The following is a 13,294-nucleotide window of genomic DNA, read 5'->3' on the forward strand; positions in this document are numbered from 1 at the left end:
TGATATTTGAATAAATTGCAGACTGGTTGAGTTAGAGGAAAAGTTCACATAACAGGAACTGGTGACATTCCCTTGGCCAACACAGCATTTGTGCCTTATTTGCATTTAAATGACTGCAGATAACCATTCAGTCCTGAGCAGTTTTCACCATTTCCTATGCAACCTCTGCAAATACATCCCCAAATGGCAAGCACACTTGTATACATGAAACCCAGCCAGAAGGCTGATCATCACCAGAAAGAAGTAAGCCAGAAGTTGGAATCTATATCCTAAAGCTTCAAACACACCCAAGAGGTGGCCGGGTGTTGACGGCAAAACTGGAAGCCAAATGTATTTGCTTCTGCAATTATGTATGTACTAGATGCCAATTTGCTTAGCAACTACATTGCAATTTATGAAAGACCAATGAAGTACAAACAGTTTATGTGGAGCAGAATGAAAACCTTGTGCTAACATACTCCTTGCCATCAGGAACCTGTACCTGCTGTAAGTACAGCAAAAGGCAAAACAAACCATCGAACCTCATGATCATGGCTCAAACCTGGGCCCTATGAGAAGTGACCAATAAGCAGAATACTTCAGTGCCACCTCAGTTTCTAATGGGATTTTTTCTTATTAGGTCTGCGAGACCCAGAGACTCAGAAAATTGTTTTATCTTCCCAGGTATTGGTCAGGCAGAGTGAGAAATACTGCTTGGGTGCCTTCAGTCTAGCTTGTGAAACCATGCTATTGGGCAGAAAAATACAAAAGTTGTAAGGTTCCCATCCACAAATTTCCATCCACCAAGGATTCTAAGCAGCCTTTGCAATCAAATGATTTCTCAAAGCACAGGCCCTTAAACTAGTTATTGACAACCTCCCCTCTGCTGGACTTACAGGCTGATCCAATCCCTACAAACCCACACAAGCCAACTGGCAAAAGAATGCCTACACTGATTATATGGCTATGGATTTTCTTCTTTCCCCTCAAGAAAAAAATGATTGTTACTTCTGAGGATTACTAGCCTCAGAAATAAGGAGCTGAAGTTTTTAGCTTTCTAACACTCCTGAATGTAGACACTTATTCTTCTGAACATATTTCCTTATTCACTGTCATAGCCAGGCAGCCAGAACAAGCATGTAACGAACCCCTGTAGCATCAAGTCTGCACATCTACTTTCCCTGGCTCTGCATATATGCAAAGAGCTCTCCAACAATCCACTATCTTGATTTTACTGTCATTTTACAGATTTAAGTGCAAAAGCATTGAACAAGTACAGGACACTGCTTTTTACCCTACAAGTAAATACACATAAGCTCACTTTTACTGACATTTAGAACAAGAAGACAGACACCAATTTGTGGCCCCTTTCAGTGATGACTCACCAGCAGTTACTGACCACATGATGTGAGAACCTGCTAATCTGATGGTGCCATTTCTTTCACCAGTCACCAGCCACAAGCAACAGCAGCAACTTGCTGACCTTGCAAATTAAACATTTTACAGGACTACAATTTGAAAAATATTTACTTCTACTGAGGCAACAGTGATGACTGACCTGTGGTGATCATTAATTGAGGCAAAATGAGGTCAATATATACCCTAAGTTCAATATACATACCTAGAGCTACAATTAATCTTGGTTCAGCCAGGACCAGAAAATACCCCTCCGAGCTCTTTATTGACAGATGTGTGTTGCAAGAGAGCTCTCTTTAAAATATCAGTAGTGCAAATTCTCTGAATTTCTTTAAATAGGCATGAACCACAGTATCATTCACAATTCTGTTTCCATTTTCTTTCCAAGTCTGTGTATGTGGTTACACCAACCAACACAACTGTACTGCCTGACTGTGTTCAGTCTGGTCCTCATGAATCAACAGTTAATTTTTTATTAATACATGTTACTGATGATACCAACATCATCAACCTCTATCTCAGTTACTGGATCTATAAATATTTATGCTTAGAGATAGTAATCTTTTACACTTTCAATCATCATCCCAAAGCACTCTACAAATTGCTTTTTTGTTAACCTTGGTAGGAAGCAAGTGAAGCTCAAAGTTAAATCAGTTATCTTGGGTCACAGAACAGGTCAGTGAGAGTCAATATATTTCCCTATCCCAAGCCCTCACTTTTCCTTGCCACAAGACCATGCAGCAATCAAGTGATGAAATATAAAAGGTGAATAACGAGATGAGTAAGACAGGATAGATAACAAAGACTGAACTGACCCTCTGCCAACTTCTTCTGCCTCTTTCCCTCCTGCCAGGAATGTTACAAAACATTAAAAAGCTGTGACCTGGACCATTCATTGTAATACAGCAGACAAAGCTGGTTACAGCAATACTGAAAACTTTCACAGAAGCTTGCTCTTTCACAGAAGCTTGCCCTTGATGTTGCTATTCTAGAAAGCTACAGATAGAGATGTACCTCTCAGGAAGATAAATCCAAATAAGGAAGGTGAAAATAAAGATGCAGTAACACCCACTCTCTCAATTTTCCTTTAAAAACCCAAATCACCAAATGCTCATTAGTTAGAAAATTTTGTATTTCTTCAAATTTAGCACAACTTAGAGCAGTTTGAGAAGTACTTTCCAAGGTCAGCACGAAAGTTGTGACAGGGCTGCTTTCATGGAGCTGCTACAGAGGGAGGCCTATGCAAAGTGCAGAGCACCCTCACCTCAGCAGGTCTCCTACAGCATGGTGATTCAGTTTGCAGGAGTTTGAGCTAAGGGCCATGTCAGTTTGTTTTGGACCTGGGGACTGATAGCAGAAACTGCCAAGCAGTGCTCTTCTTCCAAGCAGTGCTGCCTGATTCACAGCATGGCCTTGGAACTCTACCTACACAACTTGTGAAGGATAAGTCTTTCTTGCAAACTGTCAAAAAAAGGCCAAGGACAGTCTGGGCATTCTCCTAAGTAATTCTGTGCTCTTGATGCAAAAGAAACCCTTACCAATAAAAAAAAAAAAAAAAGCCAGTGTCCTAACTGGATCCAAGTGTGTGAAATTTAATTTCCCTGAGGGCTGAGAGTGAAGATTGGGTAAGAAAACTGGGACACGAATGGATTGGTTCATATGAAAACCTGAAATTGCCCTGGGCAGAAATATGGAAGGATTGTGAAATACTGTATAAGAATCCATCTTCATATGCAGGGAGCAACTCAAGATGGGAGATGTAGCAACACAAACAGATACTCCAAAAGGTTCTACAGAGTGATATACAAGGTTTTAAGTGATTTTTTTCCCATTCTGTGGTGGGAATATGTGATGTGGCAATCCAATGCCATGGCGTTATGCAAATATTTGTACCAGATGACTTGGACAGACCTAATTAAAAGTTCAGATGCTTTGAACATACAAGATATACAATACTGCTGATATTGCTGATATCAGAGATATCAGACAGCTGATGCTTGTATGATCAAAGTTCAACATCTTCCCATTCAGCTCGGATATTCAGTTGAGGTTGTCTCAGCCTGGTACACAATAACTTCTGGTAGATGCCATGCAGACAGCATTTAGGCTGAGAGATGTAGGAATGCTGACTCCAAGCAAAGGGCTCGATCCTGCTGCAAGATGATCATGCACTGGAAGGAGAGTAGGCTGCTTGGGTTAAAGTATCAGAGCTAACCAGCCAGTGCTTCCTCTCCTCACAATCATAAACCTAACACCTCAACCTGTTCTCCTCAAGCTTTTTGGTGACCACAGGGAACAATGGCACTGCATGCATGTGCCTGAGCTCTTGGGGGGAGAAAAGCTCCTTTAGCAGACCCTTGTCTTGGATCCTTCTTTCCTGGAATAATTTTTTTCCCTGGGCTGTGGAAAAAAACCCCTTTATTTTCAAAAACCAAACAATTTTTAAAAAAATTTGTACACCCAAATCTTTAGCAGATAGCTGACTGTTGCCAGATACCAACCTGAAGGTCTGGTAACTTCAAGTAAACCAAAGGTTGTACAATCTGTGCAGGGCTGAATGCACCAAGGTCTACGGTCTCAGTGGAGAGAGCTACATAGATGGCTGCACACCTGCTCCCTCCTCACACTTTAAAAAAAAAATTGCAATTTATTTCAGCAGAGAGACCTCACATTAGGTCTTCTTGGTAAACAGGCTGATTCAAACTTAGGCTTCTTCTCAAAGCCTAAGTCTGGCAAATTGTATTATTGAGCTTCATGAGACCATGTTTGAAGCATTTGAGTTTTCCTTGTGAAAACAATAGGTTCTCCCTAGTCTAGATTATAACTGGGCTCTTTGAAATTATATGCTACTAGATTTTAAAATTAATATTGAGAGCTTTTTTAAGCATTATTTTAGCTTCAGAATTTATAATTCTAGGATTACTCAATTCAAACCATCCATTAGATAAGCTGCTTGTCTGTCAGATTGCTTCATCGAATCAGCTTTTGCCCAAAACATAGATTGGTTCTGATTCTTTGGCTTCTTCAAGCACAAGAGCATTTGAGAGAAACGCACAATTGTCTTTCCAAAGCAAAGAGCAGGGATCCAGCAACAGTAGCAAGACACTTTTACAGTCACACCAAGGTTTCTTTGGAGGGATGAATAGGCATCTGTCAGTAGGCATTTTACATGTCAAGGCACAAACCAGGCTGGGGAACCTAACAGAAGAATTATGGAAAATGATCCCTTCAAGCTACAAGTCTTTACCTGATATCATTTAAGAAACTCTTTTTCTCTTTTTTAAAGTACTCTTTCCAATTCGTACTCTACTGTCCAAGAAGAAGAAAACAGCGAGGTACAAGATGAGGGCTATTGACTCCAAAAGGAGAAGGAAGAGTGCACTTGCTCCAAAGCAGAGACTGCTCCATCAGAATAGGTCTCCCTCACACCAGCAAGTCAGAGTGACTCCAGAGCTGCTGGTTTGAATATCACCCTTTCAATCTCACAAAGAAAGATGACTCTGGTACCTGGCCCACAGATGAAAGGTTCATTTTAGGCTTCTGGCCCTTAGACTACATGTAATACGAGTCAGAAACCTAATGACTTTCATGTCTCAACCTGTTACATGCTGGAGCCTGTAACTGATGCCTTGACTCATCCCTGGAGCAGTGCTCTTTCAGGCAAGATAATCAAGACCTTATTTTTCATAGACAATACTTCATATAATAGTAAGTCTCAGGAGGTTTCAACTGGCCCAAAAATATCTATGAGACCTTCCTTACTTTTGATATCATTCACACATGTTATATTGGCAGAAAAAGAAACATACAAGCAATGTTGACAAAAACTTTGTGAGTAATGAAGTTAGAGTCTAGCTAGATATGGAACTGACCAGGTCAGGCTTCAAGAAACAATTTGTATTAATGTCTAAATATTACTGGGTAATTTTTACCTAGCACTCACTCTATATAAGTATGTACAGATATATATACACACGTATATACATCCCAGCCCTCCACTGGAAAAAAACCTCCTGGCAAAATCTCAGACAAAACCCAAACAACTATATCATGATTACAGGCATATTGCTTCATGTCATTGTCTTGACATTCAAACGAGTATAGTAATTGCTCTTTTGAAGCTGCTAATGTTAAAAAAAATCTCTCAAGTTCTGGAAGTGGCTGGGAATTCCAGGTTCTAACAGCTACACTGGAAATATTCACTCATCAAGAGGTTCAAAAGACACTGTCAGAACTGAAACACAAACACATGTCAGAACGACTTGAAGCAGAATGACTATAACTCAGAGTTTGGGTTTTCTTTAAATTATGTTTGAAGAGCTTTTAAAATGTTTAATTTATTAAACTGGCTTTGATACTACAGGCATAGCTTTCACTTTCAAGTGCTACAATGGCTCAATTGAGCACAGAATACATTAAGCTTAAATTCCACTGCCACCAGACACATTTTTGAATGACATTTTAGTGTTTCTTCACTTGAAGTAATACACTCTCTCTGTGAATTTGACATGAAAACAGAAGCAGCAGCCTCTCATTCTGCGCACACAACAGTGTCAGACACCATCACTGCTCCAACAACCAAAAAACCCATGAAGTCATCACAACTACTAGGAGCTGAACACAAGAAACTTCTAAAAAAAACCCCAAAAGAACAGATTTGGTTTTCTAAGAACAGCTCAAATTTTCCCAGACATTTCTTCAATCTCTCCTGGCAGACCCAGGCTCTGGCATGGCTTCTTTTGCTCCCCTCTGCCGGGTTTCCCTGAGGAGACTATCTCAAGAAAGGCCATGTGCCTCGCTGTGTGTAGGGCTCTCTTCCTCCAGCCCTGTCAGGAGCACTGCTTCAGCCCACCTAACACTGTGAGCTGGCAATGCAGAGGCAGCAGCATCAAGTGAAACCCAGGCTTTGAACCAAGTCACATCCCATGAAGTGGGCTTTGTGCCCTTTGAAAAGGTGGGTCAGAGCTGTGGGATCAAGAAACTGAAAATCTCCCCCCTCAGACTGGAGAGAACACAATGGGAGCACTGCCTGCCCTCTGGAGCAGGACTGGGCAGCAAAGGGCAAGGTATAGATTCATACTGTGGACACAATGACTTCTTGCTGTCTCATGACCAACCCTTAGAGTTACAGTACCACTGCACTGCTTGTCTGCCAGCACCACCAGGCAATGCCCACACACACTGCTAAATGCACTCTAGATTTCTCAGAGATGCACTCTTGTTTTAGCTACTCTACAGGCACCCTTTGCTCACATATGCAGCAGTTCTCTGACTGCTTAATACCAGTGAGCTACCAGAGTCACAAATACTTCATTCAAAAGGTATATGAGAGTTAAGAGCCCAATTATTTGAAAAGTCCTAAAAGTATTCAGTTAATACTGTCCTGGAGTTTATTTCATTCAACCTTGCCTTTGCCTCAAGTGACACATCTGAGATGGCGTGTTGACAGCACAGGAGAGCGGTTACTGTTCCAAAAGAAACAAAACAAATACTCCAACACCCCCACCATTGGGATTAAATGCAGTATCACTACAGTTTTTGTATGTAACAAACCACAGCATGGGTGCCCTGGCACAAACCCAGAATCCTAGGTAGTAGAAAGTAAGTGCTCTTTTCTCCTAGCTTTGTTTTAGTACACACACATCAGGATTTGCAGAAGTGCCATTTGTCAGGAACACAGTGGAGCAGGGAAACAAAAGTCAGTCTCTAACTGCCTACTAACAAAGAAAACTAATTTAATTTTGAAACAAAAGCAGCTAAATTCATCATTCTGAGACAGCCCCAGGACGTCCAAGCACGAAAAGAAAGAAAAGGAGTTTGCCAAAGACATGCAGAAGAAGCTTTTTAAAGTTACCTGGAATCGGGATATTTTGTAAGCGTGGCCAAGCTGCTGGTATACATGTGCCCACCCACATCAATGTGAACTGGTGCGTTGGATTTTGTGAGCTGTGCTGGAGTGGGGATGCCTTGATTGTTCAATGGAGATGCAGGGGATCTAGTAATCAGAGGTCTTGACATATTGGGCCGACTGTCCTGTGAAAAGATAGACCTGGGTTAATGATCTCCTTAAAAACCTTACAGAAACCCCCAGTCTTGAATCAATAGGACTGTCTCATAGCCTCAGATTATGACTTTTATCTTAGTAAAGCACAGACAAATATTCGGCAGTTTTTAAAATGAATCCAGCTCCGAGAGTTTGAAATGGCTACATTTTAAATGAGTGGGGCAAAACGCACTGATAGAACCCACAAAGAAGAAATCACATTCAAAACCAAGTTTTTCCTGAACACTATTCGCGACACTCAATCCATACCAACAAAAAGGGTCATTCTTATTTTTAAGAGCTGATGAAAGCACTGACAGAAAGAGGTACAGACAAAAAGACTGAGAACAATATTTTTCTCAACTGAGACAACCCCAGGTAGACTTTCTGTTCCTTCCCAACCAAGCCTTCCGTCACTGCCGTACCACCAGAACAGGAATACAAACCCTCAACTCCTCCATCCTGCACACTCTTCTCTTGAATTCCCAATTCACATAGCACAGGAACAGAAGCAGAAACACCTGGACTAGTCAACTGCTCATGGACTGCAGACCACTGGACATCGACAGCCTTTGAGAAAGACATTTTCCATTTAAAAGTTATACGTATGGCGACAGCTGCCCCGGCGTGCCGCGCATAGGCTGCAGGTCTGAGCGGCTCCCCGGGCTGAGCGCGGAGCGGGAGCCGATGCTCCGCTGATGAAGCCAACTTTGGGAGCGCTGCAGCAGCGCGGAGCGGAGCCGATGCTCCGCTGATGAAGCCAACTTTGAGCCGCGGCAATGGGAGCGCAGCAGCAGCGCGGAGCGGAGCCGATGCTCCGCTGATGAACCAACTTTGGGAGCGCTGCAGCAGCGGCGCGGAGCGAGCGGCGGCCGCCTGCGCGCTGCGGGCGGGGCAGGGAAGGGCAGGGCAGGGCAGGGCGGTGAGCTGGAGCCAGGAAGGCAGGCGGCAGGCAAAGTTGGGATTAAAATAGAAATGCGTTCTCGAGAGCGGTTTTGAGACAACGCCGCTTTCGACTGAAGGACAGATCCACGCGGGGTGGAATCTTATAGGGATGCCCTGAGAACTAAAAGCCCTTGCAAATGACCGAGTTTTACATTTAAAAGGTAAGCAAAGCAGCGAAAAGTCAGATACACTTCATCACAAAACTCCCTTTGTTCTTTCAACACCGTCTTTCAGCTGCACAGAGTAATGTATTCCTTGTAAACATCTCCTCGGAGCCAGGCAGCAAACCTCAGCAAAGCGGAGCGCGGCCATCAGAGAGAGTCACGGGGCGCTCGGACCAGCCAAGTCCGCCGTCCCCAAAAACCAGCGTTTCTCCATTTTTCATGGCTGCTCAAGGGCTCAAATCACAAAGGCAACGTGAGCCAGGTAATCGTCTGGCTGAAATGATTTACAGGCCAGCGTTGCACGATAAATCCGAACAGTGTGTAACAAAAGGCATCTATAAACCACAAGGTACTTAACTAATTTTCTTTCATACACAAAAGCAAGCTTCAGTCTAATACTGATAAAAACTAAGGGAATGGAGAAAAACATCTAGTTTAGATGTTGGGGGAGAGGGAAGGGTTGGGTTTCTTCTCTTTCTTTATAAGCAGAAGTTAATATAAATCTGCAGAAATACCAGGCTTAATCACTAAAATTGCTGGAGGACGTGCCTGCAGCGCAAAGAAGACAAGTCCAGACAAAATAAGGTACACACGCTATGCAAAACTAATGTCTGCTATAAATGCTATGTGGTACAACCACCACCCAAGATGCTACTGATCTGCAGAGCGGTATTTAGTAAAATAATGAAGAAAAAATTAAAAACAACAACTACAAAGGTGAAAGTAAGAAGTCAAGGACTGATACAAACTAGGGGTGGGGGGAGCATGCACTGGACGATTAGCAGGAGGAAAGCAGCAGGTCTGAGGAACACATTCCAGTGCTTAAAAGCAGACAGTTTGGCAAAAATAAAGATAACATTATCAATGCAAGTTGAGACTAAAACAAAAACCAAATTCTGTAACTTGTACGAGACGGACACCAGCATGTCCCTTCACAGGATCCTCTCTGGCAGAAAAAACATAGCTCTCTTGCAATTTAGCACAGTGCAGCACCACCGAGTCTGTCACAGTTTTTCAATTGGACACATTCTCCTGTATACCCTGCCTGGGGCTGCTGGAGAGAAAATGAACAGATTTGCAGGGTTAATATTGTAGTTAGGCTGGAACCTCATTCAGTGTAGCTGTGATAGCACTGGCTGCACAAAACAGTAGAAGAATGTGTAGTATAAACATCACTGCCAGGATGGGAGATAGGTTGGAGGACCGTGGGCATTTTAAAAGGCAAAAGTATCCACAAAGCATAAGAAAAGGGAACCAGTTTCCAAACCCAAGTCATAACCACGTTGCCATTTACATAGTTTACCTACCAAAACTCCCAAGAAATAAAAATGCTTTATAGTAAAACCTTTTGCTCTTTTATTTCATCCTCCTCCTTTTCAACGTTTCCCCTTCAAGTTACCTGTGTTTATTGTGTCTCATGAAACAAAGTCCTTCTTCTCAGTGGCTGATATTAAGCACAATAATGCTAACCTTGCTCCAGTCTTAGCCCACAAAGCACATTTCCCTGCATAAAAACATTCAGTATAATTTTGGAGATACTTTGAAATTAAACAATTGTATTTCTACTGCAGTTGCCCCAGAGAAACTAAAGCAAAAATGGGATTCAGAGAAGCAAGTCCATGAAAAATTCCCATTTTTTCAATGTGGCACAACTCAATAGAACTGTCAGAGCACAGAAGATCACCATCCAATGGGTACAGCATTTAACAGATCAGAGTTATATAACTGCATTAGTTAAATCACTGTATTGTTCAGCTATGGAAAGGATAACACAGGGGCAAACAGTCTCTGAAGAAATACATGGCTTGGGTTGGATTATTGCAAACGTGGAAATGAACAAGCTTTGGTTAAATGTAATTAAAACAAAGCACTGCTGGTAAGCTAAGTTTCCACCACCTAATGTGATTACAAATACAATTCCTTAGCAAGAATTACAGGTGGAGAGAAAGGAGTCAGAGAAATTAAAACTCAGTGGGCTCCAGCAAGCTATCTGGAACAGCTGACAATGAAAAGAATCAAAAAGCCCTTCAGAAGCCTTTCCTGGTGTCAGGCAGGTGAGACATGAACCCAGGAACGGGTTCAGAGCTCAGCCACGGCTGTTCCCACACAGGAGATCACAGAAGTTGTTGTCTGCCTTGGGAACTGCATCAGCTTTGTTCATGAGTGGGGCACAAACCATGGCCACCACCTGCACTGCCTGGATGGGCAGTGACCCTCCTGACCTGTCAAAAGGCTGACCCTTCATAGCTTTCCTTCTCAAACATTTTATTATTTATCCTACAAAAAAAATTAAGTAAAACAGAAAATACAGCTTTATAGGAGTTCCATGGACCAAAATGCTTCAAATACCCTGTAAAGCATTTATCATTATTAATATCCAGATAATTTCCTCCCCCTCCAACTTTCCATAAAAATTAGTTCCCACTTTCACTCAGAATGAGTGAAACTATGTAATCAAAAATGCCAAAATCTGTGTGCTAGGCAGGCTAAAGGCCATTAGGTTGTCTAAAACTTTTCAGTTTTGGTTTAGCACACAAAAGCACTGCTCTTAGGACAGTTTGGGGCTCCTCTACTTCCTTGTTGATACTTGAAGGAGTCTTTCCACAACAAGCAGCTCACAGGCACAGGTCTTTAGAGTATATCTGAATCTGCTTCACATTTTCTGCTCTAGGCAAGCCCTCCTGTAGGCTCAACAAAAGCAAAAGCAGCCGTACTTTAGCTGCTCCTCCTGGGATTTACAAAAATCTGTATAATTTAGAAGCCTTCCTACTGAAGGGGGCCAAGGATCATGGAGAAGAGCTTACAAACCCCTTCTCCTCTCCCTGCCTTTTCTTCTACACCATCTTCTCCCCAGCTCCTCTCAAAAACATTGTTAAAGAGTAAGCCTTTACACCTGGGTTGAAACAAACCATAGTAGCTGCAGGGCTGAGATGTGCACTCATGCAACTGGTCTTCCAAATGACAATAACACAGGTGTCAATGTTCTGGCAGCAAGTGGAAGGAATAGGAGATATCTGAAGAACATGAGTCACTACAATGTGCTAAGTGTACAAAAATCAAAGAGATGGGAGGCTTACTCCTCCCCTCAAAATATTAGCATTGGTGTCCTAAGTGTTATTTACACTCTGTGGTCTCGAGTAAAGTCATCCTGGTTCCCTTCTTAAGACAGAAACCTTGACAAAAACCATGCCACCACAAGACAAGCCAAGCTCAGGCACAGAAGGACCGACATTCAAGTACAAACTGTCTGCTTGACTCACCAGACTGTGAGGATCATTTTATTTTGCAGGTCAAGACACTGCTGGCTGGAATTATTTAACCAGTATCTTCCCTGTAAGCCAGCCCAGCTCAACCAGAAGTGTATATGCTACTCAGTAGCAAATATATTCCCTGTCAAAGCCCCAGCAGTTATTATTGCTGAAAGAAAAGAAATCAAAACTCAAATTTACACATTTCTAACTCCCTTGGACTTTTTGAGGGAGGTGAGGGCAAGCTTATCTCTTCTAGACATTAGAGCGAAAAATCATGCAGTAGTTTATCCTAAAGTATCAAGTCAGTCTGTGTTCATTATCCTTTTTACACCACAGAGAGACATGAGACAGATGCTTCTCCTCACAAAAGCTTGGTGCCCAGGAACAACTGCAAACAGCAGTTAACACATCCACATCAGCCACCTCCAGCAGAAGAGTCTGCACACATATATCCCACTGTATGGGGAATGAATCCAAAAGCAAACAAACTTCAGAAGCTGGTGTCAAATCCCTTCTCCTCCAGAACAGAGCAGAAATCACTCAAGTGTCAGGGACATCTGTGTGCCTGCACTCTGAAATAAACAGCAGGCTGATGCTCTGGGGTGCCTGTGGGATGGGGGAAAGTGCAGCTTGAGAACTTCATCCAAACCAGGAACATTAGGACCGCTCTTGGATTTGGCTCCTGCACAAGTGTCCCCGTTTTGAAGATGCACTTTTTCAAAACAAACATTTCATTAAAGATTAAAAAAATAATCATCATCAGGTCTCACCACAATGCTTGGACAAGTACCCCCCCACCTTTTTTTGAATTCAGCAAAAAGAGTTGCCACAACAAAGAGGCTGGAGAAAGCATTTATTCAACATAAACAATATCAGTATAGTACAAACAGCACTTCTGGAAGGTATAGCAAGCAGGCAGAGATACAAAGCTACATGTCCAAGAAACCCAGGTTTCTGGAAGGGGAAAATCCCATCCTGGGTACCTCTATGGGCTGGTGATGTCCTCACACCAAATTCTCTAGCTGTGGCTCTGGTACTCAGCATCTACAGATGACACCAACTGTGCTGACCCCTCAGACAGAGCCCTGCAAGGTGGTCAGAGATGACCAAGTGCCCCACACAGAGCATGCAAACTGCATTTTGATCTCAAGGTGTGCATGCCATCATGGCGCTTTCTCTTCACCTTCATTCTGAAGAGCCCAGTGGCACAAAGAAATTGCTCAGATCTTTGTCAAAAAGTCTTTACATGTAATCACATCCATCCTTTGCTTCTGCTTCTTCACCCTGACACCAATGGTTGGTAGCTCCCTGAGGACATGGTTGGGCTTTACTGCTGCCACTGGGTCTGCAAAACAAAGAAACAGCCCATTGTTTTCCCCAGCAAAAATATGCCGATTGCACTGTCATGTTTTGCCTTTCATCAATATAATACAACTGCCCTTTCTCTCACAGCTGCAAGGTTTAGGATTGCTGACTCTGAACATTAGGAATTATAA

The 13,294-nt window shown here is 42.6% G+C and overlaps 1 protein-coding gene across 10 annotated transcripts in view; it reads right to left on the reverse strand.

Annotated features, from left to right (window-relative positions):
* KCTD1 (potassium channel tetramerization domain containing 1) overlaps positions 1 to 13,294 on the reverse strand; it is a 101,999-nt gene that overhangs the window by 26,997 nt on the left and 61,708 nt on the right. For 8 of the 10 annotated variants that reach the window (XM_071418602.1, XM_071418552.1, XM_071418542.1 and 5 more), the window contains one exon: positions 7,250 to 7,428. In XM_071418602.1, the coding sequence (XP_071274703.1) occupies positions 7,250 to 7,413 (164 nt within the window). In that variant the 5' untranslated portion in view covers positions 7,414 to 7,428. Of the gene's footprint in view, positions 1 to 7,249; positions 7,429 to 7,884; positions 8,009 to 12,981; positions 13,141 to 13,294 lie in introns of those variants that run through there. The other 2 variants (XM_071418594.1, XM_071418587.1) reach the window with 2 other exon arrangements.

Source organism: Agelaius tricolor, unplaced genomic scaffold, assembly GCF_023055355.1.
Source record: "Agelaius tricolor isolate 1412-34295 unplaced genomic scaffold, bAgeTri1.0.p SCAF_2, whole genome shotgun sequence".
NCBI lineage: Eukaryota > Metazoa > Chordata > Aves > Passeriformes > Icteridae > Agelaius > Agelaius tricolor.